Below are 26,284 nucleotides of genomic sequence, written 5' to 3' on the forward strand. Positions count from 1 at the left end.
ACCTAACTTGCCTAATAACTTATAATTTCAAAAAATTCACCCTCCTGCCTTTTAAATTTGGCCGCCATCTTGGATTTAGGGTACCCCCTTTGACCAGGAGGCCTTTATGACTTTAGATATAAAATTTACGGAAAAAGGTACATCAGAATTGATATTTCAGGTGTCTAATCAAGTAAAAATTTAAAAAATACACTTTGCTGTCTTTCAAATTCGGCCGCCATCTTGGATTTGGGGCACTGTCGTTGACTAGAGGGCTTTTACGACTTCACATATGAAATTTACGACCAAATTTACATTAGAATTGATACCTCACTTGCCCAATAACGTAAAATTTTAAAAAATGCACCCTCCTGCCTTTCAAATTTGGTCGCCATCTTTGATTTGGGGCTTTTTCGTTGACCGGGGGGCTATTATAACTTCTTATATGAAATTTTGAATCCTTAAATGAAATTTTGGACCAACATTTCATAAGAATTGAAATCTCACTTGCCTAATCACGTAAAAATTTACAAAATGCACCCTCCTGCCTTTCAAAGTAAGACATCTTGAATTCGGGGCAGTATCTTTGACTGTGGAGGGGGGGGGGCTGTTTTGACTTCATACATTAAATCTACTACCAAAATGACCCAGAAAATGATACCTCACATGCCGCTCTTTATTGATCACAAATGTTCTTTAGTTTTTCCTGCGCCCCCCCTCCCACAAAAAAAGAATTTTCCCCTAGAATTTCAAATATACACCCCTTTTTCTTTTTCTTTTTCTTTTTTTCCCCCATTCCTTCCACCCTAATTCTGTGTAGTCACAAAGTTTTTGGATTTTGACCTTTTTCATATTCATTTTAAAAAAAATTTTGCTTATGTTCAAAATTTAAATTTTGACTTTTTTTTATTTATTTATTTTCATCTTGACTGCCGATCTCCACTAGCTGGAACCCCCCCCCCTCCTATATCTGATCCAGAAATGATATATGTGATAATCGATATCACTAAAATTAGAAAGTTGAAATCATACATACATACAAATGTACTCTATATGTACTAAAATCCAATGTGGTCAGCAAAGTGGTATCACAATTATACCACCGCACAATGACAAACCTGGAAGGTGAGTGTGCGGTGATATGACAGTTCTACCACTTTTCCTACCCCTACAGTATTTTAGAGAAGGGATGAAAAAAATTTTTGAAGCGTTTTTTGTGGTTATCTTTATCATTAAAATTTAACCATAACATTTTTTTTTAAAAAAAGTGAAAAAAAAAATTCCGTGCAACAAAGGGTTAAAAAGTGATACAGTTATATCCTCCATCTACGTGTCTCTGACTCATAATTACTTGATCGTGTTTCACCCATCCCAACGTGGTGGCAGAGGCAGTGTATGATTTTTACATATTTTCATTGGTTTTCGAACTCCAAGATAACAAGTCTAAAGGTAAACTCGGAATTTTAATGGCAAAAATTTTGCCAAATATATGTAGAATGAGGGTTTTTCATATAGGCGAAAAATGTACCCAGCCCAGCAGCCAGGGGCTCGTAGAAGAATTCTGATATGAAGTACATATTTTATTTCTAATTCTTAGATTAAACGGGATTTTCCTAACCTCTTTCGCTTCCATTTTTCCAGAAGGAACATTTATTTATATTCAATGCGGGTGTGACCTGGGAAGAGAATTCATACTTGGTTTGATTTTCACCCCTTTCCCCTTTTTTTGATCGACTTCCGAGTATACTTCTTAGCAGGAACTCTTGAAATCGGGAAGTGACATCATTATTCCTATTAGGAGCAAGTGTGATCCCTATTTTTCCTATCAGATAATTCGCTTTTTTCCACTTCTATTTTCATACCTAGCTGATTGCGATTATTCGCCGTCAATTGTTTCAGAGTCGACTGACTCCTATAAGGACTACAATCACAACCATTGTGTAAGTATGATTCAATAACATACTACAATGTTTTCCTAAATCGACATTAAAACCTGGATCAGGAGTTCGGGACACGGATTCCTTTCGAGATCCGGTTGGATAATCAGGATAGGATATGGCATCTCTATGCATGTTCAGAGAAGAGAATATTTTACCCCTTTCTTGGCACGTAATCGTAATATAGGTACCACCTTTGCGATCGTTTCGACCTCTTACTAATTACAATGTACCGTACCGAGTACCTACATGAGTTGCTTAACGGAAAGTGACTGGCGGGCTCGGTCTAAATCTTTGAAAGCTTGTAGAAAAGTTACTAATCGACGGTGTTAGTCGGCAATCACATTACTCGGTTTGTAACGTCGCAGACTTCCAGCCATATTTGATTACGGTGTAATTCCTCCAGCGCATCCATTGCCACGCAGCATCACTTCGTCACCCGGGTTTTCTGGAAGCTTCCCCGGTCTGCTGACACTCACGCTAGTGGCCCACTACCAACATCTCACTTCTTCTCGTCCTTCACTATGCAGACTCCGTCTTCACCCAAGGGGAGTGTTGTGGCGGCTAGCCACCACTCCGCCAACCAGCGCAGCTCATTGGCTGGAGCTCGACACTGTCACGGCTATATCTAGCCGCGAGCTCATCTCACCTGACACTCCGCGCCCGTACGTCACACGGGACTCACGTCGTCGCACAGCACCCAGCGGAGCACATGCAGCCGGCCGGCTTGCCCTTTCCAACGGCCCTTCTTAGGGCCACCACACGATGAGCACCTCTCATGGCTTGGTCCATATTACACTTGGTCCAGCTCCAATTAAATCGTTTATCTCTACCAGCCATGCACCTTTGCTTTGACTGAAAACGGTGGGATATTTATCAATTCAGCGTTTCTACCGAAATCGGCAAATATGGCCTCGATTTGAATAAACCATAAGTCCGGCATTTCGGGGCGGAATGAAGGTAATATAATTTTGCGCTACATCATGGCTTGCCTGTTGTCTCAGTTAGAGAGATTTTGTTGCGCTTCCAACTTGCGTTTAGCGTCCTTGATGAATTCAAATTTTTGACGGAGGAGAGTTAAATTTTCCTCGAGTAATTTACAGCGAGAAGAAGATTGAATTTGTAGAGCTTCAGCATTGGCCACGTATTGTTTTACCTTAGCTGGGTCCTGCATATCTTCATCGCTCAAAGTTGCGTTGCTCATGATGGGCTCCAACAATGTCTGACTGGATGGAAAGAAAGGTTGGCTTGAATATATCGTAAGCGCAGTCGGAGCGTAGTTCAAACGTCGGGAGTCACCACTGTGGGTGCTCAAGTGATGTGGTGGCCCTGAAAAGGGCCGTTTTAGAGATGATGAAAGACAGGATGGATGGCGTCTGGAGCGAGTGAAGACTGAAGCAGCGTGGCTGGCGCGACTGAACTTGAGGACTGAGCACGAGTGCCGTGGTAGTCCGGGGGCGCTGCTCTTATACCCTCGGGGTGTGATCGTGTCGGCCAATCACGGGCGAGCGCGGGATGCGCCGCTCTGGAGAGGCGCTGATTGGCTGCCACACTAGTTTCGTTCCACCTGGCACGGAGTCTGACGCTATTTTGCAGATCGCTGCGTGAATATACTCTTTCACTGGTTTCACTAGTTTGTCCGGTGACCATTCGCTCATCCGAATTGGAATTGGAGATTTCTTCATCACTAAGCTGCCCAGGAACCATACGTTGATAATTAGGTTGAGGGCCTTCATCTGCCTCATCTGCTCCATCACCTCTTTCATTAGAACCATCATCATCCTCAACAGGGACCATCGTCTGACCCGTCACATGTATTTCTAGACTGGACGGTGTTGGCTCTTGCCGCTGCCATTCACTACTAGAATCATTAGTTTCTACAACCAGATTTGTATCAACATCACTACAGTAGGGTGATGCTTCTAATGGTTGATCATTATTGATATTCAAGTCGGTTAGAATGCTGTTGGTATTTTCAACAGCAGCATTTTCTTGTTGTTGTAACTGACTTTGTTGCTGAAGTTGGTTCTGTTGCTGGAGCTGGTTCTGTTGCTGGAGCTGGTTCTGTTGCTGGAGCTGGTTCTGTTGCTGGAGCTGATTCTGTTGTTGGAGCTGATTCTGCTGCTGGAACTAATTGTGTTGTTGTTGATGATGGTGCTGGGATGGATTTTGATGGAAAAGTTGGTGGTTTTGTTGTTGTTGTTGTTGCTGTTGCTGCGGAGGCAGCTGTTGCCGTTAATTTGACTGCGTCTGGTAGGATGGTAATTAGTTGTTGTTGCTTTGATTAACCCCTCTTGTTGGAGTCATCGATTCTGACTGACATGGAAGAGAGGATGACTCGGACACTGTTGGATGAGGTGGGGCGACCGTTGGAGTGAATGTTGGTGGTGGCTGATTAAAAATTACAGGGACAAATGGCTCATCGTTCCTTTCATTCCAATCTTGAAGGTCTTAATTTTGATCTGGAAACTGGTCTTGACACTGGTCCTGATATTGCACTGCATTTCCTCTTGACGAGGCTGAGGGATTTGTGGTGGATGAATGATAAAAATTTTACTGCGACAATACATTTGGGCTATTCATTGCATATCCATAATCTGGCACAGACTGTTGGCTCCCTTTTGAGCCAAAGAAATCAGGATTAGATGTTTGATGTACTCCTCTTTGAATTGGTGAGAAATCTTGCTGATATGTATTACGAGGGGGAAGTCCAGGATAGTTTGGTGCAAGCTCCAAATCATGAGTCTGGGATAAAGGGTTCTGTTTAGTACCATAAACATCGCTAAAAAAAAAGCACCTTGCATCTTCTTATTCCGGTTCATTGCAGGTTCTTGGTAATCATTGGAATGAGGAATCCCAGAAGCAGCAGGATAAAGAGGCACTCCTTCAGATGCCGACACAGGCTGTTTGCCTTTCCAGTGGTACTGGTCAGTTGGTGCTCCAAACATCTGGACAAGATCAAAACATTAGCAATTAAGAGCTAGACTGTGTCATGTTTGAAAAGTGGCACATCAACACTCAGATCACAGATGAATTATTCCTTCTACCCAAAACATGATCCACAAAGGCACAATATGACATAAATGGCGAGAAGAAAGAAGAAGTTCATTTCGTGGCAAACCCTGAATTTGTATGATGATTAAAAACTGAAATAAAAGGGCACGAAATTAGTTCACGTCATTAGATGAAGAACTTGCCATCGCCTTCGTGAGTTCTTCAACGCTTCTAGAGTTCACTACTTCTAATAGCTACTTTAAGTACAATGGGAAATTCTATAAGATGAACAAAGGGTTACCAATGGGAGATGTTATTTCAGATATATGGATGATATTTTTGCAGTTTGGCTGGGCACTGATCGATAACTGTCCATTTTTCATAATGAGATAAATGAATTACATCCCAATCTCAAATTCAAACTGGAAGTGGGCGGAAAAACCCTGAATTTCCTGGACCTTACCCTACGAGTAGAAAACAAAAAGATAAAGTTTGGAATTTATAGAAAACAATGCTTCACAGATGCAATAATACCTAATAACTCGTACCACCCCTGGCCCCCAAAAATGGCAGGGTAGTAGGGTAAAAATAGCGACTTGAGGCCAGTAAATTATTCAACAGCGTTGCATCATGGTGCAGAAAAATATGGATTAATTTACAGTGTTGTATGGTAATTATTATTCAATATGGCAACGCTGTAAAAAAGAAGTATTAAATGCTGCCCCTTCAATATGCGGGTTATGCAATCGTGTAATGCAGCTTCTTCAATCTACGGGTTATGCAATGGTGTATTCTTCAAAATGGCGGTTATGCAATAGCGTTGCCGGACGGTAAGCGTAAATAAATTATTTAATTATTGGTGAAATTTGGCAACATCGAATTTTACAGTGTTGCCAGCTGGTGCAAGAAATTAGTTGTTTTTCGATACAATATTGCCAGATTGTGCAAAAAATTCGGATTTTCGGACTTGTGAAAATTTTCGGCTTCGAAAGACCGTATCTTACAGTATGGGTCTGGTATTGGAGACTGTAGAGTAGGGTCTGATTCGGGAAAAAATTTTCGGAAAATTACCGTCCTCCGATCCGCCGCGGACCGATGCGTTTCTTTTACACTATCGAAGATCGGAAAACTGTACGGACCGAATTTTGATACGACTTTTTGTTTTCAAGATTTAGGACTTGTAAAATTTTGGCGGCATCCGCGATAGACCGTATCTTACAGTATGGGTCTGGTATCGGAGACTGGAAAGTAGGGTCTGATTCGGGAATTTCAATTTTTAGTAGTGTGCGCTTGGAGATGCGTATCGGAACCATGTGTTTTGGGATGAGCATCTGGGATTGGATATTGCAATGTTCAGTTTGATGAATCAAACATTTTTATTTTTTTTTTGTGGAAATTCACTGTTACAGTTTAAAAAACGCTTGCGTTTAGAAAACTTTCGCGTTTGGAAAACGTCCGCGTTCTAAAAACGTACGCGCTCAGAAAACGTACGCGTTCCAGAACGTTCGCGTTTAGAAAACGTCCGCGTTTGGAAAATGTCCGCGTTTAAAAGACGTTAGTGTTGTCAACCACAAACATCGATCCCTTCTTCTTCTCCGAACTTTAGATCGACACTTATATCATCGACTATCTGATTGTTATTCTTACGGGACATCCTGGTGAAGCGGAACTTGCAGTCGGAAGATAGGTACTTGGAGTACAGGTACGGAGCGGAACAAATGAGCACCATTAAACTCAAGATGAATAGAAGAACGTCCGTCAAGGTGGAGGGTGCGCATTTGATTTCCGGATAGACGGGGCACATTGTGATGTTTGCTTCGGATGAGTTTTCCGCCACCGTTGTGGAATTCACTCCAACAACGGTTACGATGATGAAAGTGATGAGAATTATTTTATCGTTCATGATTTCTTCCTTGCGATACTGAGAGGAGAATGCATACTATTTATACGAAGTCCTTACTATCAATCCAACTGTTGTGACTCGCGTACAGACCCAACCATTTGACAAAGGCCTGGTTTTTCTTGCGATGCAGAATTTTCTCCACCAGGAACGTATCCTTATATTTGGTGGGTTGGAGTTCTTCGCGGTAGAATTTTCCTTTAATGATCGTATCGTGCGCGTCTTTCAGATCGTACGTGATCGGAACGGTCGGGTTGACGCTGACAATCTTGAAAATTTCCGTGCTCTAATTCGGTGTGTATCCTTTCTCGAACATGGCTTTGAGTCTGGAGATCCGGACGTGATCACCGACTTTCAGTTTTCGTCTGGCCAGACGTCTCTTTTCGGTTTTACTCAGCGGCGGCCCTCGAAGCTTTTGCAGGATCATCGGTACATCCTTTTCGGTGACATCAATTGGTTTCATCCCGATGGTGCGATGAACGCTCCCGTTATATTCACGGATGAGTTTCGGTAATAGATCTACCCACTTGTACGATCTTTGCGCGCTGAACTCTTTCCACATCTTCGTTTTGAGCGTTCGGTTGAATCGCTCGACAATAGAGGCTTTGGTTGTCGAGTGCGAGCAGTACATATTGATCTTGTGACGCTTCATCAATGCTTGACATTTGAAGGTGTAGAATTCCGAGCCCATATCGACTTGTAAATGTTTCGGTGACTTTCCGGCTGCTTGGGAACGCGTTGCATGGCATAAGTGACATCCGTGGTCGTTTTCGATTTGAGCGGTCCAGCCCACGCCTTTTTCGAGCACGCGTCGATGACGGTGAGGAGATATCTGTATTCTTTGTTGACCGAGGCGTAAGGTTGCATCTCGACGAGATCGGCTTGTCATAAATCGAACAATCCGAGAATCCGTACTTTACGACGCGGATAGTTCCGTCGTGCAGGTTTGTGTAGCTCCTCAACGATCCCACGTTTTTCTGCCGACATGACGATTACCGTCGACGTCGTCGTCGTCCGCTCTCTCGATTCAAATGCTGTTTCGATGCAACTATTTTAACCAGACGATTGTAAGATTGCTGAAGTTGGTGAATACGCTCCAGACAGTGTTGACCTAATTTCATGGCTTCCTTCCACTTCCGTCCGGACCATTGTTTGTTCACCGCATCCTTATCGCTTTCAGGATCTTGCACTTGACGAAGCCGTTTGTTCGATACGATATAATTACCGTCGGAATCCAGTGAGAATCCGTCACCTTTTGGACCGCGGCGTAATTTCGATCGGCCAAAACCGTCGGTGTGACTCATCGCAACACTATTTTCCTTTCGCTCGATTGATTGACACAACCGCTAATTGATTGATCCTATTTTCCAGTCGTGATAATTTTGCCTCGAGTCGTTGCAGGATACTTTTGTATTCTTCCATTTTCTCCAAACAAAGCTGTGCTAAATTCATAGCTTTCTTTCACCTCGAGTCTGTCCATTGTTTGTTCACGGCGACGGCATCCTCTTTGGGATCTTGCAGTTGTCGGATCCGTTTGTTAGATACGAGATAATTCCCGTCGGGATCCAGTAAGAAACCGTCACCTTTGGGACCTTGCTTCGTGTTGCGAACGTAAGTCCCTTTCGATCTTCCAAACCGGTCGGTGTGACTCATTTCTTTTGTGCGGAACCTATATTTAGTGGATGTAATCCGCTTCGCGAAGGTCTTCGACGATACTCAGAATTTCACGATCGTGATCGGTGTGACCAGCTTGTTTCGAAGCTACAAGTAAAATGAGACGTTGGACTAACTCGTTCGGATCGTCCCAATAGACGAGTTCCCGTTTCGCACGATGAATTTTGATACCGGAGCCTTTCTTCAATTTTTTACGTGGTGACTTCCGCGTTGATCTCGGAGTCGATGTAGCAAATGTTTTGATGAGATCGCAGTATTTACGACTGCGGTTCGACTTGGGTCTACCATGTGGATGATTATCCCAACGATGCGCATTGGTGAGCGTAACTACTCGTTGGTATTTAGCGCGATCATCTGCTGTGTAATTACGCGGATGTTTCTTAAAAGGAGCTCCAAGAACCCGGGTGTCGGTTCGGACACCTCATCGTCACCGTCCAAGATTAGTCGTCCGTCCGAATCGAAACTAATGGTTCGGTTCCCGATAAGAAAGTCTCCGTTGATCGCTTTCCGCACACCATACGCGGTATCGGACTGTTTCGGATGTTTCTCCAGATCGTCAAAGTAGAACTGTACGTTAGGGGCAGTGTTCGTGTTTCGAGAATCGACACCGTCGTCTTCAGTGCGACCCGTTGTTTGTTCTTTATCCGTTGCATCTTGGAACGATTCATCGTCATCATCATCATCATCATCCTCCTCCTCCTCCTCCTCCTCCTCCTCCTCCTCCTTTGAGTCATCATCATCATCATCATTCTTCATATTTTTCGGTGATCCGTAGGAAGTAAATAAACTATCAACAAACATTGTTTCATCTTTCATCTTTCATTTCCGATTTTGAAGGTTCGATCTTGATTTTCATTTCCTGAGGAGCAGCAGCGACAAGTGCGGGTGTTGACGACGACACAGTTTTTTGCAACGCTGCGAGCGGATCTGTTAACGGTTTAAAAACTTTCTTCAACGTCACCTGAGCGTCCGCCTCTCCGGTTTGAATGGCATTTAACTTCCGTTTGATATCTTGACGGGTTTTATCGATACTACCGTATTTCTGAGCGATCGTCGACAACGATAGTTATCCATCTTGTTCAATATAAGTATCGAAACCTTTCCGGTACCTTCCCTCGTTCTTATTACTATCTTTATCGATGACTAAAAACCCGTACTTGTCGTGCCGATTACGTAGCATGGTGTCAACAAACTGTTTTTCTAAGTTTTTGTCGACACCGTGATCAACCAAAAATAAAAAATTCTGACTCTTGTGAAAAATGATCACGGTGTCAACGATCACGACGTCAACAAAACTTAAAACTTGCCTCAATAATATCTTTCAAATTTCAAGTCTTGTTTTTCTTGTGTTATTTACTCTCGACTAACCTAACCTAACCTAACCCAACTTTACCTAACTCTACTCAACTTCACCCTCTAGACCTAGCCCACTTTCACGGAGCTTAACATTCCCCGACCATACCCTACATAACTTTACGTGACCCAGACCCCTCCTGTACACTTAATTTTTAAATTATACTCATAAGGAAGATATTTTTCTGTTTCTTGACACCTTGATTGTTGACACCATGCCCAGGGCCCATTTTTGCGTTTTACTGCCTGAGCATGGCGTCAAGAATCGTTGACTCCATGATCAGATTTTTGGTTTATCGACACTATGATCGTTGCCACCATGCAACGTTACCGTCGTGCCAGCACACCGAACAGATATGTCTGAAATCTTCGAACGTGAAATCTGTGTTGACGTGATTGTCGTAGATGTGTCGCAAGTTTGTATTATCCTGTTTGAAAACTACGAGCAGGTTAGCGTCATCGTATATATATTGTTATTCTACTGAAATGGGGGTTACAAATTTTGTAAACAACGCATATTCATCTATTCGATACTTAAAAGATTGTATTTATACGTTAATTCATGGTTAATGGAGGAAGTATGGTTTGGGTTTTGTTCCAAAGTTGATCTCGTAAATGGTGTCGGATATTTTCCTGTGGATTTTCCTTGGTCCGGTCCATAAGATTCTGAGTTTTTGTGTGAGTCCCGGCCGGGTCCCAGGCATGTAAATTAGCACTTCGTCGCCTTCTTGTAGTGTCACATTTCGTCTTTTTGCGTCGTAGTATTTCTTTTGTTTTTGCTGTGCCTGTAATATTGCTATCAGAGCCTTTTCCCGTATTTCCGCCATCTTTTCCAGTCTTTTATCCAATTCAACGCCTGTCGGTTGGATTTTTAGCGTGAAATCTATTGGGAAAGTGGGTGGTACGCCAAAGAGCGCTTCGAACGGCGTCATTTTTATTGAATTATGGTAGTGTCTATTTAGCGCGCTGGTTCAGACGTCAATGTATAAGTCCCAATCCGATTGGTCGGTGCATATGTAGCTTTTTAGTATTGTTTTGATATATTTAAATTGTGATTCAATCTGCCCCGACTGCTGTGGCATGTACGCAGTGTTATGCCGTGGGTTTGTTCCCATTTGCTTAATCAGTTCTTGAATGAATTCTGCTACGATGCTTGTGCCCAAGTCGCTGCGTAGTGTTTTGATTGGCCCAAACAGACAGTTTACTTTGAATAAGAATTTGCCGATTGTTTTACTATCGTTCTTTTTTATTGCTTCCGCGTAAAGACATTTTGCGAAATGGCATATGATCGCGACTATATATCGGTTTCTTAGTTTTGACACTGAGCATTGAGCTACGTCTATTGAGCATTTTCTGAAGGGGTATGGTTCAATGGCCGCCGGTGTCATCAGTCCAGCGGGGAAGCAGTTGCGAGGTTTTACTCTTTGACAGGTCGGGCATGATGCGATCCAAGCCTTTGTGTTTTCCTCCATTTGTTTCCAATAGAACCGCGGAAGGTAACGAGGCAGAGTCAGTTTGCATTAACCATTTTTCATATGCTTCATGAAGCACAGTAAGGTACTCTAGTGACACTGGTTTTTCTTCAGGTCTCGCTCTGCGACACATTCTTTCATATACAATTTCAGGACTGCTTCGCAAATAAACGATTAAGTCCAAGCCAATGTCCATGTTGTTTTCTATCCACCTACACCATTCACACATTGCCGTGTATTCAGGATCTGTCAGAACCCCTTCGTCATGAGCCATTTCTACGAAACAGTGTCTGTTATTTTGGAGAGATCTCTCAAAAATTTGAACAGCTTTGTCAGTATCTTTGGTCTGCAGTTTCAATCGTGACAACTGAACATTATGTTGGAAGGGGAAGTTCCATTTATCAGGGTCAGAGTAAAGGAGGTGCAATAAATTGTGCCCATGAAAATTTCTCCACTCAGCAACTGGTTCGGGGCAAGCATCCATTTCCGGGAATTGTTTAAAAGAGTCAATGAGAGTAGATTTGCCGCATCCAACATTTCCTTCGATCGAGACTTTAAAAGGCCTTTTCTTCAATTTCTTATCCATCTTGGCGGATACACTGCAAGAATGATTAGCCCTAATTCCAACAGCGATAACACGGTCAATCCACCCGCAATGCGGCGGCTGGTAGGGGCCTGTTGCAGGGGTTCACTAAAAGGTACTTCTCCTGTGACAGATATTCCGGAGTCCCGTATAGGTGATGTCCACAGCCTAAGCGCTTTTAGCGCCGCTGCTGAGGGGGTAATATGTACTGTCTCTCTTCTCGGATCTCCCTGTACAGTTTCTTTCCGAACTTGTGTCCTCGTACGGATAGAGCGAACTGGGGGGCTTGGGGTGTCTCCACCTGCTTTTTCTATCCTACGGAGCGCTGCTCTAGCTTCGTATACTACTGCGCCATCTGCGCAAGGCGGCGCGCTCAGACAGCAAATCAGTGATTGGTGTTGATTCTGATACAAATATGATTTCATCAGCATTGCGTCCAGCTTCCCAACTGTATTGCTTGTGTCGATTTTGCTGTTGGGCAGTTGACAATCCAAGAATTTCTTGAGGTTTATCGTTAAAAATTCGAAAACTAGATACATTCGATTTTCTTCCATTAGAACTTCGTACAAACTGACACTGTTGGGGTGGTCTAATTCTTTGAGCAGTGTGACTTCTCTCAAGGCTGTAGACGGAATACCTTCATCATTTCCTTCCATTCTAATTTTCTTGATGGCCACAATCTGGTCAGTCTTTTTGCATCTTCCTTTGTAAACGACACCATAAGTGCCCTCCCCGATCTTTTCAATTTTAATATAACCATCCATGGTGGAATTAAGTTGTAACAAATTCACAAATTGAACAGGATGAAATAGGACACTGCAGAGTGCAAACAAGCTACCGTTCAGTCCATAAGTGGCTTGCCTTCACGCAAATTTTAAGGAAACACAAGGAGGAAACTTTATGATAACGGAAGGGATAAAAAAAAACCGCCGGGAAACTTTATGGCTTTTTGTTGTGTACAGTTTTTGGCGGTTATTCCTTTGGTTTTGAGTTGAAACCATAGCTGTCTTGGGAGTTTTTGATGAATCTTGATTTGAAGTATCTTCTATGTGTAGAAGTGAATTATGCCTTTTATGACATGTTTTGCAGGAGTATTGCTTCTTACAAACAGAACTGGAATGATTGAATTTCATGAAGTTGAAACACAGGTTCTTCTCTTTGACAAATGATCGACGTTCAGCGATTGATTTAGCTAAAAATGATTCGCAAAAATAAATGTGATGATCTTGAGTGCAGCATGGACATTTTTATTGAGACGAATTCTGTTTCGGCTTAACTGAGGCTGTGAGTGTTTGCTTTGATGGTGGTTGCTTGGGTTTCGGCTTAGTTGACTTGGCTGCCGAACTGCGGAAGAAATAAACCCTATAAAAGAAAGTAATAATCCCGAAGAAGAAATTAATAACCCAGACCCAAAAAATAAAAAACCAGACAAAAAACCCCCTCCGATCTTCATAATGCATTAAGATCCAGAAGAAATTAAAAAAAATACTTAAAGACTATGAATTCGATTTCTCCTTAAAAATTATTTCTAAAAAACAAATAATAATCGTTCTAAAATCAATACCAGATCACAATACCCTAACTCAGAAATTAAATGACCTAGGAATCGAATTCTTTACTTTTCAAAGCTCTAGTGGAAAAATAACAAGACGTCTAATCAGAGGATTACCAATCAATTTTGATAGGGAAATTCTCAAACAAGAATTAGAAAAACATCAACCAATAGAAGGCAAAAATATCCATCAATTACAACATAGATTCACTAAAGCCCCGATCCCTCTCTTCAAGATAGAAATTAAAAGTAATAAGAACTCTTGGATAAAATTAGATGAAATCTAGACTATTAACGATTATGAAATTAAGATTGAATGAATAGGGATCAAAAATATTGATATTCCTAACTGCAAAAAATGTCTCCAATATGGACATACAAAAAACTTTTGTTATCGTGAGATAGTATGTTTAATCTGTAATGTCCATCATTTAGGCACCGAATATCGATGGAATACCGATTTATACAATGGATAAATACCTGAATTTAAACTTAATCTAATACGGACTCAATCTAGACAAGATATTAATATTACCGATATGTACAACTGCTGATAAGCGAGGAGTCAATATCTGATTAATTGATTAAGACGACTTATCAATGAAGAAAAATATATGAGACAACTGAAACTTTCAAGGAGTTAAAATATCTACAGTGTTTTGGAAATCGGTGAAAATTTCCAGAACAGGAAATTGAGCTATATTCGGCAAAACCTACGGATAAAATCCGAATACAATGCTATCTACAATTTTAATGAGGAATGGTTAACCTCCAACGACGGTATATAAAGATTATCTGATAAAGATCAGAAAAAAACAACTGTGTATAAATTACGGTAAACTATTTCAATTTCCAAAATTTTGGGAAGGGTCAACTACATAATGATTCTACTCTGTTTCCAGGGTGTTAAGTGACATTATCCGGTGAGATAAGAAGCAGCTGTCTAATTATGTATTAACAGTTAGTTGATATAACAAATCATTCAAGATGGGGTCAGCTTTGTTTTCAATTCTGCTATCTCCCTTCTCAGAGAGATTAATTCTTTTTTATGCATGACCAGAGAATTTCTCTTGATATTTTAATTCTAGATTTTTATTAATTTCATTTCTTAACTTTCTCATATCGTTATTAGTTATTTTATTTTTGTTTGAGAAATTCTCGTCTTTTTGGGTTTTGTTCCTATCTGCTAAATTTGTCTATTCTTCAATTATTATTTTTTTACATTCTTCGGCAACTTTTTTATACTGGTTGAATCTTTGTTTCCTTAATTTCTTGTAAAATTTACAACCTTTCCAGGTTGTTAAATGTTGTTCCTTACAGTGTAAGCACACTGGCTTCCATTGTACTTCTTCCTGTTTAGATTTTTCTAGGATTGGATATTCGGTGCCTAAATGATGGACATTACAGATTAAACATACTATCTCACGATAACAAAAGTTTTTTGTATGTCCATATTGGAGACATTTTTTGCAGTTAGGAATTTTTAAACTATAGTGACACTTTTGTTGCCATTGGAGGCATCAGCGATATTGATTGATGAGCTGTGCGCCACCCAACATATCCGATAGCCGTCCGGCCAGTGGCACGATATAAGCCTCGACACACGATCAAATTCTGAACCAATTCAAATCGAAGTAGACCGGTTGATGACTGATGGTCACCACGCAACTGTGTTCTTTGATCAAAATTGGAGGAGCCGTCAAATTGTGAAGAAATGGAGCCATATTCATCATTTCTTGCCGCACGAAACATTTCTGCAAGGTTTTCATTCGAACAATAAGCAACGACTTTCAAACTGATAACTCCCTACACTTTGATGGTGCTTGGTTCGGGAATTCGTTCGTGTATCGAGACCTTATGAGACGCACGAGGACGGTGCCCCAGTGCGAGGTGCACCTCAGCACGAACCCACTGAATCTCACCACCCTGATTATTTTCAACCCGGATTTTCCATCGAGCGGAATCAACGATTTTTAAAATTGTACCTACCTTTTACTACAGGTCTGTTGCACACAAGAGATGAACGAAAGTGAATACACTTATTACAGGTGTAAAACCACACGAAAATTACGATGAGCACATGAAGAAAGTCCGTCTCGGAGTGCAATCTGCATTGTTTGTAACACGCTTTTTCAAATTTACCGCTGCCGCAAGGCAAACTGATGTTGCGTTGTGCGTGCACGCAGGCTAGAGAGATAGGAAAATGATCTCGATTTTGGGCTTAAACATTCTTCAATGTACATCACAACGTACGTAATCCTCCGATAGTAACTTCGCTTCCGATTGGTCCAATTATTCAACAGTCCCTTATCTTATCGATAAAGTAATAAACATTATTCAGATTGACGCGGAGAGTAGGAGAGACTGACACGAAGGAGTTGAAAAAGTGACGGAATCCAACTGAAAATGAGAAATGTAAGTATGCTACGGGAAGAAATTAAATGTCTAAAACAATTTTAAAAAATTTGGAATGAATTTTTTTACCGATCCACGATCCTGGCAGTCACCGGATTATTCAGCAAAAATTTGGCTGTTCATCAACAACTGAGGAAGGAAAGGAAATTGAGGCGGCTCCCGCGATCCGGCAACGCCGGATTTCCTCCATTTAAACCTATACTAAATAATCGATTCTGGTCGGAGCACCTGGCCCCTCCAAAAATCGATACATTTCCATGGGTTTAAATGGAGAAAAGAAAGTGTTGCCAATTTGCTGGATCCGCCAATGAAAGGAAACTGCATGTATAAAAGGTAACGAAATATTGACGGTGGAACTCCTACACCACTTATACTTATCTCGGTCTTCGACGCTGAAGACTCCCTGTCATACACTATTTTTTGGATGAAAAGTTATCTTGATAGAAATTCTTAAAAAGTGTGCGAAGAAAATTTTGTTAAAACTTCAAGGAGTAATGTTGATTTTTTCTCCCTTAAAAAGATAAAATAGGCGAGCGGAGAATTTAAAACACAGCAATCGAGATACGTGGTTTGGCAGTTGCACCGTCGACATGTTTTCTGTTGAAACACTTGGATTGCATTTTGCAAAAAGGAACCACTAGCATTGCAATGATGGTAAGATTGTGCAACTTCATCCTTTGCAATAAAATTGCGGAAATTGTGAAAAACCATGAAATTTAGATGGTAATTTTTGTCTTAAATTTACAGTTTTTAGCGAGTAAAATAGAGACTATTAAGGGACAATCGGGTTTTTCCTCCAAGACAATAGAAGTTGCACAATCTCAGCAACATTGCAATGCTAGTGGTTCCTTTTTGCAAAATGCAATCCACTTATAGTAAGTAAAGGGGGAGACCTTCTATTTTCTGGAATTTGTATCTATGAATTTTCTCATCATTTTCAAAATCAGCGAAAAGCCAACGAGCCATGCCCTGAGGGAGTGTGAAATATGATAGGTCTCTCACTTTTTATCCCCATGCCATGAGTTATCATGCTTAATCCAAGTCTATCCATGTTCCGTCGCTTTTTGGACCAGACACGTAACTCCAATCAAAGGTTGTAAAATTGACTCAAACAATGAAATTTTTTACAGGAGTGTCCATGTACAATGTCTATCCAATTTATTTTATTTTTGCTTGAGATCAGAAGAAAAATCTCTGTTAGAAATACATTCAGAAAATTTTCAGTTATAAATACCCATGATTCAGATGGTGAAAATCCAATTTGCAAGGAAAAAATTGGCAACATTGAAATGAAGTTAGGTTCTTTCGTGGAGAGAAAGACGGGTTTTCCTACTTTACAGCGATGTACTCCGCTCCTGCTGTATGCTCAATAGCTCAATCGATAGAAATTGCACCGAACTTTCTGCTTGTGCGATCAAATTTTTGTCAGTATAGGAAAAAAAGCACATGCAAATAAAGCAGCGGAGAAACTTTTAATTAAAATATATTTTGAATGAAAAAATGTTTCAAAATCAAGTAGAGTCTCGTTATGATAAAAACTTAACGCAAAATCAAATCGTGTTTAATATACAGAGTTAGTATGTACAAAATGTATGATTCACAGTCTTGGAAGAGTGGTTTTTAACTAACTTTACAAATGAACACATTGTACAATACACTTTTTGAGCGTATACATCGGAAAGACAGGGTTAACAATTTGAGCACTGACGTAGCAGGGGAGTTCCTGAGTTTCTCAACCGACTATGTGGCTACGATTAGGTGAAGATTGGTTAACATTGAGCTTGCATTATTTCGATGCACTTCGGTTTGAAGATCCTGAAACAAGTAAATAACGAAACATGTTTAAATATCATTTCATCATTCGGCCCACCATTCAAAGTGAAGCGCCATGGCCGACACATCGAGGATGAAATTTAGAGGACCACCTCTTTTCACGCTATTTTTAACAAAGAAAACGTGAAAACTTCACTGTTAACAGTTATCACAGAATATTCTACATTTACAGATTGAAAATCAAGGATATTGTACTGGGTACCGGGTTTGCAAGTTAAGGTACAACAAGGCCCACAGTTACAAGGATAGGCAAGTTAAGTTGCAAGTGTAGGTATGCATGACTGAAGTATGTTTTATCATCGCCCTAAATAGCAATGGCTATGGGAAAAATTGAAAAAAATCAATTTTTTTCCGGTTTTTTTTTTTTAAAATAAGCTTTTTATTGAAAAAACCTGTCAAAAATGTGCGTAAAGGAACCCCTTTTCAGTATGTTTAAATAAGTTCACGAGAAATATAACTTAAGCTAAAGTTTTGAAAAACCATTTGTAAAAATATGGAAATTGTTAAAGCTTATAAATGTTTAAAAAATCTAAAAAAAAATCAATATAATATCTAAAAATTACTTTAAAAAGCACTAAAAAGGGTTTCCTCTTCCGCATTTTTTTAAAACTGTTTAACAAGATTTTGAATAGTGTGTTTCAATAGTTACTGCCACTAGGGCTAATTTCACGTATGAAAAGCATCAGTCTTGGTCAACACTTTGATCTGATAATAATGTGACCTGCAGAAAATTAGACAAATGATGTTGTTAGTGATTCTATTTTAAGATAATCTTATATCTCGTGTTCCTCTTCATTTGATGAGATCTACATGATAGCAAGGTCAGGCGATACCAGATGAAACATTTAGCTAAAAGAAGTGATGATTTAAGGAATCTCACCTTTTATTAGAATTTTCTTGAAATCGTCTTCGCACGACTTTGAGTTCTACTTCACCTGATCGAATTTTCTTGAACACCCCGATTGCTTCGGCGTGGGACATTCCTTGCAAACTTTCATCATTCACCGCCAAAATTTCGTCACCTGAAAGAAACAAAACGGGAATAAATGATAAGCACTACGCACTCCTTAAAAAGATTGACCACACGACGAGAGTTCAGAATATGCGAAGATGGTAGGTATAGATGAACCACATTTTGCAGTAAACAGCCACTACTTGTGACTCATTTTAGAAACAACATGGATGCCATTGGCTTCCTTGCGCAGAAAGGTGATTTTACAGAAGAGCCAGACATAGTGGTCCCTTATTGCAAAATGTAATCAAGATATGTTGCCGTGCTAAGGAAAAGTGCCAGATGAACATTCGAGAAGTAACTTCTATGATGCGTCAGTTTTCCCTATGTCAAATCGACCAAATTTTTACGTTGAAAATCTATGCGATCTCGTTGGAAGTTAGTCGCCAGCCATCAGCGGAGTGATCATTTTATTTGATAGACAAAGCTATAGACAAAGAAGACATAGGGCATATGGAGTGATTCTATTGGTTGCACTTGCAACTGGTAGTTCTTACGGACTAAGAGGAGAAACGATGGACTAACTGTCAGATCTCTTGTCGGTTGCCGTTAGTTAGTCTATTAATTACCTCCTCTGTCCATTGCAACCACCCGCTTCTACCAATAGGATCCTACCATGTCCTTTTTGTCTTCTTTGTCCATGGCTTTGTCTATTAATTCCAATAATCGGCCCGCAGGATCAAACCTAGATCGCATCGGTGATAATCTAGTTCACGAACCACTCGTCGATTGCGGCTTCTGAGAATGGGGAAGAACATAAAAGTACATAAGTTCGGCAGGAGACTGTCATCAACATCCGATGTCTTCGAGTAGCCTATACGGTTTAGGTCGATTTATCACAAAATTGTGTCGAGCGACCAAATCCTTTAGGTCGACCTGACAAAAATAGTAACACAGCGTGTCATCAAACACGGAAATTTTTAACTGTGTAGCTCTTTCGTGAAGGGCTACGACAATTTACGCGACGATTTTCAAGTTCGGATGTTGGAGTTTGTTTGCCAACGTGCGTAAAAAGTTCAGCTTAAAACTGATATCTCATTACAGCCGCCAGCGTCTGCTTGCCCAAGTCTCGGGCTGGTTTGCATGATCTCTCGAGCTTGGTAGCAGAAAATTCAGGAGGCTGCACTGCACTAAGGATTGGCCCAACAAGGCTGAAACGTGTCTCCAGTTGCCTTCCTGAATGGACGTAACTAGTGTTGCTCCAAACAGCGTATCTCTTTGAGGAAAAATTGGACCGCGTTAATCAGAAAGAAACCAAGCCACATCAGCTATCGCCAAATTTAATTTGACAGTTCAATTTTTTACATGGAAACAGTTGTGCGGATCTTTGTGCAAATTTCAGCGAATTTTCTCCATAGTGCGAAGCAAATTCCTTAAAATTTTCAAAGGAATTTACTGAAACGTTCTCTCGTAAAAAATTAAATTGCCCAGTTGAATTTGGCAATAGCTGATGTGGCTTGGTTCCTTTCTCTTTAACGGGGTCCAAATGTGCTTGTGTGTGATCTTCTTCCCTCTGTAGTGAGATATCAGCTTTAAGCTGAACTTTTTACGCACGTTGGCTAAAAAACTCCAACATCCCGTCTTTACGACCCGTGCGTTTACCGCGATCAGTTTGTGACTTTCAAGTTGTTCCAAGGGCTTTGGTTGGCAGCGTCGCGCAGAGGACAACTTTAAACTGGCCGATGCAGATGATGTAACAGAAGAGCGAGGAGCAAGGGCCGGCCGCAGACCACAAGCACAGGTCTGGGTCCTGATATTCGATCAGATGGGATCGGTCTGCGAGCTGCGACTTGGACTTCGGTAGCTCGGAGCTTGTAAAAGCCGGCCGGCGAGAGGCGGTGTGGTGTGGTGTGAGTGTGGCGCGCGACCACGCTCTTGCTCTTGTTTCACTTTCCTCCAGACGGACAGTGAAAGGGATATAGGAGTCGCGATTATTCGCCACGAGCCACTGCAAAAGCGAGCGCACTCGAGCACCAAGCTCGTAAGGCAACACGCCGGCCGTGTCACCAATGCGTTGGGGGCATCCTCTTGTGAGATTGTAGCTGCGTTGTCGAAGTAAACTGTTTAGGACCGTTGGGCAACGGAATTACCCGATTACAAACGCTCGGCGTTGTTCAACTCCGTTTGGATTGCCCGATGTCCTGAACTGTTTACCAAACGGAAGTCAACGAGTCATCGGTCTCAGGAGGTAGTTGAGAGCGTTGAGCTAGCCTCTATATGTAATTATGCACTCAAAACACAACAGTTTTTAGTCAACAGAGACAACCGACAACGCGTTTCCCAACGGGTGAGTTAATGGTCACGTGATATCCGTTAGCGTTGAGCACCTAACGCAAACGGAAAGTTTACCTCGACAACGCAACTTATACATCGAGCCTTGGGCGTTGACAGTGTTTACTGTGAATTTGAACTCCGTTGAGGAATAAATGAACGCGGATTACGCTGATTAAACAAATATTTTGCGATAAGAAACATCAGTAATGGGCTCATTTATGAAAGCATCCATCTGCATAGGGGATTTTATTCATCAAAAAACACACGGGAAAGCTTGGAGCGACTGATACGCCGCGGTAGAAAAGTAAACCATTTCAAGATGCGAAATCTTCCTATTTCTTCGATCCAGTTTGTTTATGATAGAAACGGTTTTTTTTTCCAACGCCTTAATGAATCAGGAAGACACAGGAAAGATTGGAGACTTAAATGAAGTGATAGAAAATTAAACCATTTCAAGATGCGGCATCTTCCTATTCGTCCGATCCAGTTGCGGTCATGATAGAAACGTTTTTTTTCAACGCCCTAATAAATCGGGAAGACACCGGGAAGCTTGGAGACTTAAACGCAGCGGTAGAAAAGTAAACCATTTCCATAGATAGAAACGTGATGGTAGAAAGGTTTTTTCCAACGCCTTAATGAATCGGGAAGACACAGGAAAGCTTGGAGACTTAAACGCAGTGCTAGAAAAGTAAACCATTTCAAGATGCGACATCCTCCTAATCCTTCGATCCAGTTTGGTTATGATAGAAACGTTTCCCCCCCCCCCCCCCCAACGCCTTAATGAATCAGGAAGACACAAGAAAGCTTGGAGACTTAAACGCAGCGGTAGAAAAGTAAATCATTTAATTTCGTGTCGTGACAACTCCCTAATTGCCCATGATTGAAAAATGTGTTCTTCTTTAACACCTTAATGGCACATACCTACTGCTAAAGAGCAATACCACTGAAATGCAAACTAACGATTTTACAGCACGAAGAATAATCTTCCCTATTTTTGTAATTTTAAGGTTGCGTTCGCATTTTGTTCAATCAATACAGCGTCATTACAGCAACGTTCCCATTTGGACTTGGAAAAAACTTAAAAAATTAACTTGCGTCTTTTATACTATAGGATGCAGCAAAGTAGTTAGCCGGCATTGTTCCTTAGTCATCGATATATACTGCTGTGCTAGGGAAGAACGCCGTATGAACCTTCAGGCGTTGCCAAATTTTCTTTGGTAAATCACAAATTCTCGGGAAAATTTGTCAATATTTTTCTTTTTTCATATGATTTTGTTCGCAATTTCATCTAAAGTTTCTGAAAATTCCGAGGAAAAATATTCTCGTTTTGCTCCCCTCGTGGCTCCAATATTGGTTCCCCTCTTTGTTTTAGATAAATTATGTAGCTTCATGACATCCGTGTTATGTTTGCACGGACCCCATCCGTGACGGACGGGTGGGCCGTCTGGTGTGTTTCAGATTCTCATCGGTCCGGATTTTACTGGGGCCATAAAGACTGATAAAGCGACTGCCGCGACCGATTGAGAGAAACCATCGCCGCACAACGGAACGGGTCGATAAGAGAAGTCGGACAAAATTTGGAAACTTTATAAAGCTCGTAACTCGATTATCACAAAGCGCGGAAGTCTTAAGAGTGGTCTTGTTGGTTTTCTCGTAAAATTTACTTCAGGAAGCTCCCCTCAAACTTTCAAATATTACGAAATAAACATCTAAATTGGCAGTTTCAATAAAGAATATCATATACTGAAAAAAAATTCTCGGCGTTTTTACCAAGGTCCGTTGGTACCTTTACCATCTCACTTTTTTACCAATTATTGGTAATTTTACCAAGACAAACTGGTAAGCTTACCTAAAAACCGGTATTTTTACTATTTTTTCAGGTAAGAATACCACTTTTATTGGTAATCGATTCCCGGTAACTTTGCCATTTTATCTCGTTAATTCTACCACAGTCGATAAAAAATATTGACGTTTTTACCAAGGTCCAGTAAAATTACCGAGAAAGTTCAATAATTTTACCGAGATTTCTCGGTAAAATTACCAATTCCATAAATGGTAATTTTACCAAGAAAAAACTGGGATCAAATAGAACCCTGAATTCTTGGTAATTTTACCCTTTTCTTAGTAAATACACCGAGATTTTTTTTTCAGTATATCCGACCTCTCTCATCGACTCGATCTCTTGAGCGTCGGCTGGCCCATCACGCTCTGGAGCGAAACGAATCTTGATAGCGGCCAATGTGAAAGTTCCTTGAGGATTCTGTTCACAATTCCCGTGCCTCCTCCGTGAACTTTCGACTCCTATCGGCGAAAAGAGGGACGTGTCATGGCGGACCCGAAATTTATTGGGCCTTGTTAACATGAGCGTTTTAGATACTACTTCAGCTACCGCGCGGGCGAGATAATTATGCAGTGAATGAGACAAAAAAAGTTCACCATCGGAATTCTTGAGTGTCTCCTGCAAATTGCGAAGGAGACTGTATTTTAGGGTTTTTGATTGTCTCCTGCAAAATTGGAAGAGCCCATGTTCTCTCGCCTTGTTTCTTTCCTTGCTCATGGATTATAAACGCTCTGTGTCTATCGCCTATTAAGGTAAAACATTGTCATGCTACTAAAAATGAGTAAATGTAATATTAATAAATCGCTCAATCTTCGAAACGTCGATGAATTCAGATACACAAGGGAGGGACTTCGAAAATCTTCGTCAATTTACCAAAATAGGACTTAAAAATGTTTCATCTTTTGACCAATATTTTAGACATATCACTGGAAAAAAAAATCTGTCATACATGCGAACCGAACGTCAGATGGTGTTACATATAATCCCAAAAATTCGATTTGGAAACTGAAATTTCGGTTCGTATAACCGATCGTACGGCATGTATGACCAAACTATGTTCGTCGGTTCACTTTACCTCACAAGTTTGGTTAAACGAACCGAAAGTTTGGTTCGACAAACCGAAAATTCACTTTGACGAACCGACATGTGACTCTGTACCGCATGTGATTGCAATAAGATGCGGAATCATTGTCTTGAGCGTATAGTTTTGCAATCATTTTTTTTTTCAAAAAGGACTGCACGACTGACTCAATATTATATATAATCTCGGTAAATCTCTGTCTCATTTTTTAAACAAAAAAATAGCAAAACTGAAACTTAAAATTCTAAAAATTTACAGGAAGTTTAATGACTTTATGCTGTTTTAGTCGTCTTCGTTGAAGAAACAGAACACGCGGAGAAGTAGGCAATATGAAATGCAGTTGGGTTGATTCTACACTGGAAAAAAACCACATTAGATCTACAGTCCAGACTCTTAAAAACATCGACAAGAAAAAATACTCTTCATTCAATCAAATTTAAGCTTAAATCAAGAACCAAGCCTCCTAATTTGAGCGGATTTCCTTTTGATTTAAGCTTAAATCTGATTGAATCAAGAGTATTTTTTCTTGTCAACGTTTTCAAGAATCTGGACTCTAGTAGATCCAATGTGTTTTTTTTCCAGTGTAGTTAAAATTGTCCAAATATCATATTAGCATAAAAATTAAGCGACACCCACCTTCCATGAGCATCCCCTGCTCGGCGGCCTGCCCGGTTGCGAAGATCGTCTTGACGAAGATGCCCATCTCCCCCCGCGGGGAGTCACGACCTCCGACGATGCTGAACCCAAGCGACTTCTTCCCGATGCCTTTGCTGAAGCAGACAGAGAACTGGTTCGTCGTGATCGTCTGCCCGAAGTCCGACATCGACTCCCCGAGACCCGACGCCAGCACCCTGTTAATGATCGCCTTCGCCTCCTGCTGCCTGGACCCCTGCTCCCAGCCCCTCTGGGACACCTCGCCGAACGGGTTCGAAACGAAAGGATTCGTCGACGAAGTCGACGAACTACTCGAGGGGCTCGACGTGAAGGGGTTCGTGGACGAAATGAAGGGGTTGGTCGACGAACTGGTCGACGACGACGAGGAGGTGGTGGATGAAGAGCTGGAGTAGTTGACCGAGAAGAAGTTCTGGCTGAGATCAGGGTGGGCGGGGAAGTGGGAAGCGGTGTGAAAGTCGGGGGTGTCCGGCTTCGCGAAGGACGATTCGGGATCGCCCTGCGACGATGTTTCGGGCTTGGTGAAGACCGAGTCTGACTTGGAGGACTCGCTGGAGTCGGAGTCGATGCTGATGGTGCGCATGACGACGCGGCTGCTGGGGGTGGGGGTTGGGGTGGTGGAAGGGGGTCGGTCCCGAGGTGGGTCGGCGGGCGGTCGGGCGGTGAAGGGCGTCTCCTGGCGGACGACGACGATGTCCACGTGGAAGCCGTGGCCGCTTGAGCTCGGTTCGCATTTGCTCAGGATCTCCTGGACCTCCTGGAGGGCCGTGATCCCTCGCAGAACCCGTCCGTTCACGTTCACCACTTCATCCCCGACGCAGATGCGGCCGTCCCTGAAAAGAAACGGAACGAATTAGATATTCAGAGACATCAAGAATACTCAAAATGAAATAGAGTCCACGGAAAAACAAGTGTCAGCGGTTATTCCCCCAAAATTGTTCTACTACCCAAAGTTGGATGATATGGACATTTCCAATTAATTTTAGTAGCACTGCAACTCAAGGTGAGGTAGTACAGCAACATTTGTATTGGTAACCTACTTTATCGGGATACTACCACAATTAATTGGGATATTACCACAATTATTAATCGGGGTATTACCACAAGTAATTTGAAATGTCCGTATCGTCCAACAGTTGGGACTTAACCCCTACCTCTTTTTTTTTCCGTGTCAAGTCTTGTGTAATAGGTATGTGGCAAGGAAGTTTTGCAGGGTTGTAGTATATCGACGGTAAAACTACCAAACCACGTATCTCGGTTTGCGACGTCGCAGACTTCCTATCATGCTTCATTTTTTGAGTGGAAAACTACTCGACGTCTATTCGTGAAAACTTCCGTGATTTTTTCTCTTCGTGCGGAAAAAAATCTGTGAAAATTGGAAGGAATTATACTGATTTGATCTCCCTCAAAAAAATAAAATGCGAGTGGAGATTTTTAAACACTGCAAACGAGATACGTGGTCTGGTAGTTTCACCCTCGATATGGTTCTTCTTACGTGAAATATCGTTAAGAAACTACAAAGTTCATTTAGAAATTCAAAAGATCATGGAGGAAAAAAGCTAATCAAAATGTAACCATTCAAAAGCCGACAGTCGAGTTGACGTGGCAAGGCAATTCCTTAATATGAATTCAGCCAATCAGCAAATGCCGTTTCCCCGCCTGGGGAGCATGGCTGGGTAGTCGAATGCGTCTGAGTTTTTCTCGAAATCAAAG

The 26,284-nt window shown here is 41.4% G+C and overlaps 3 protein-coding genes across 4 annotated transcripts in view; all 3 read right to left on the bottom strand.

Annotated features, from left to right (window-relative positions):
* Positions 1–3,257: 3,257 nt before the first annotated feature.
* Positions 3,258–16,613, bottom strand: LOC109033436 (uncharacterized). Of its 2 annotated transcripts, none has more exons than XM_072301321.1 (2): positions 15,434–16,463; positions 3,258–4,864 (listed from the first exon to the last, which is right to left on the bottom strand). In XM_072301321.1, the coding sequence occupies exon 2, from the start codon at positions 3,711–3,713 to the stop codon at positions 3,261–3,263; it is 453 nt and encodes a 150-aa protein (XP_072157422.1). In that variant the 5' UTR covers positions 3,714–4,864; positions 15,434–16,463; the 3' UTR covers positions 3,258–3,260. The 2 variants fall into 2 exon arrangements, 1 of the variants encoding a protein (XP_072157422.1); XR_011900011.1 differs by lacking the exon at positions 3,258–4,864 and adding an exon at positions 4,871–5,374 and having other exon boundaries at positions 15,434–16,613.
* On the bottom strand, positions 9,230–12,163 carry LOC109035005 (deoxynucleoside kinase). The gene has a single exon (XM_072301320.1). The coding sequence runs from the start codon at positions 11,893–11,895 to the stop codon at positions 11,206–11,208; it is 690 nt and encodes a 229-aa protein (XP_072157421.1). The 5' UTR covers positions 11,896–12,163; the 3' UTR covers positions 9,230–11,205.
* A 712-nt stretch (positions 16,614–17,325) lies between the features above and the next one.
* The window catches only part of LOC109035192 (uncharacterized), a 123,645-nt gene continuing 114,686 nt past the window's right edge, over positions 17,326–26,284 (bottom strand). The window contains exons 8-10 of the mRNA XM_019048749.2: positions 24,536–25,404; positions 18,573–18,714; positions 17,326–17,674 (exon numbers count right to left, since the gene is read on the bottom strand). Coding sequence (XP_018904294.2) covers positions 17,629–17,674; positions 18,573–18,714; positions 24,536–25,404 — 1,057 coding nt within the window. The 3' untranslated portion in view covers positions 17,326–17,628. The remainder of the gene's footprint in view (positions 17,675–18,572; positions 18,715–24,535; positions 25,405–26,284) is intronic.

The sequence above is a fragment of the Bemisia tabaci genome, chromosome 6, assembly GCF_918797505.1.
Source record: "Bemisia tabaci chromosome 6, PGI_BMITA_v3".
NCBI lineage: Eukaryota > Metazoa > Arthropoda > Insecta > Hemiptera > Aleyrodidae > Bemisia > Bemisia tabaci.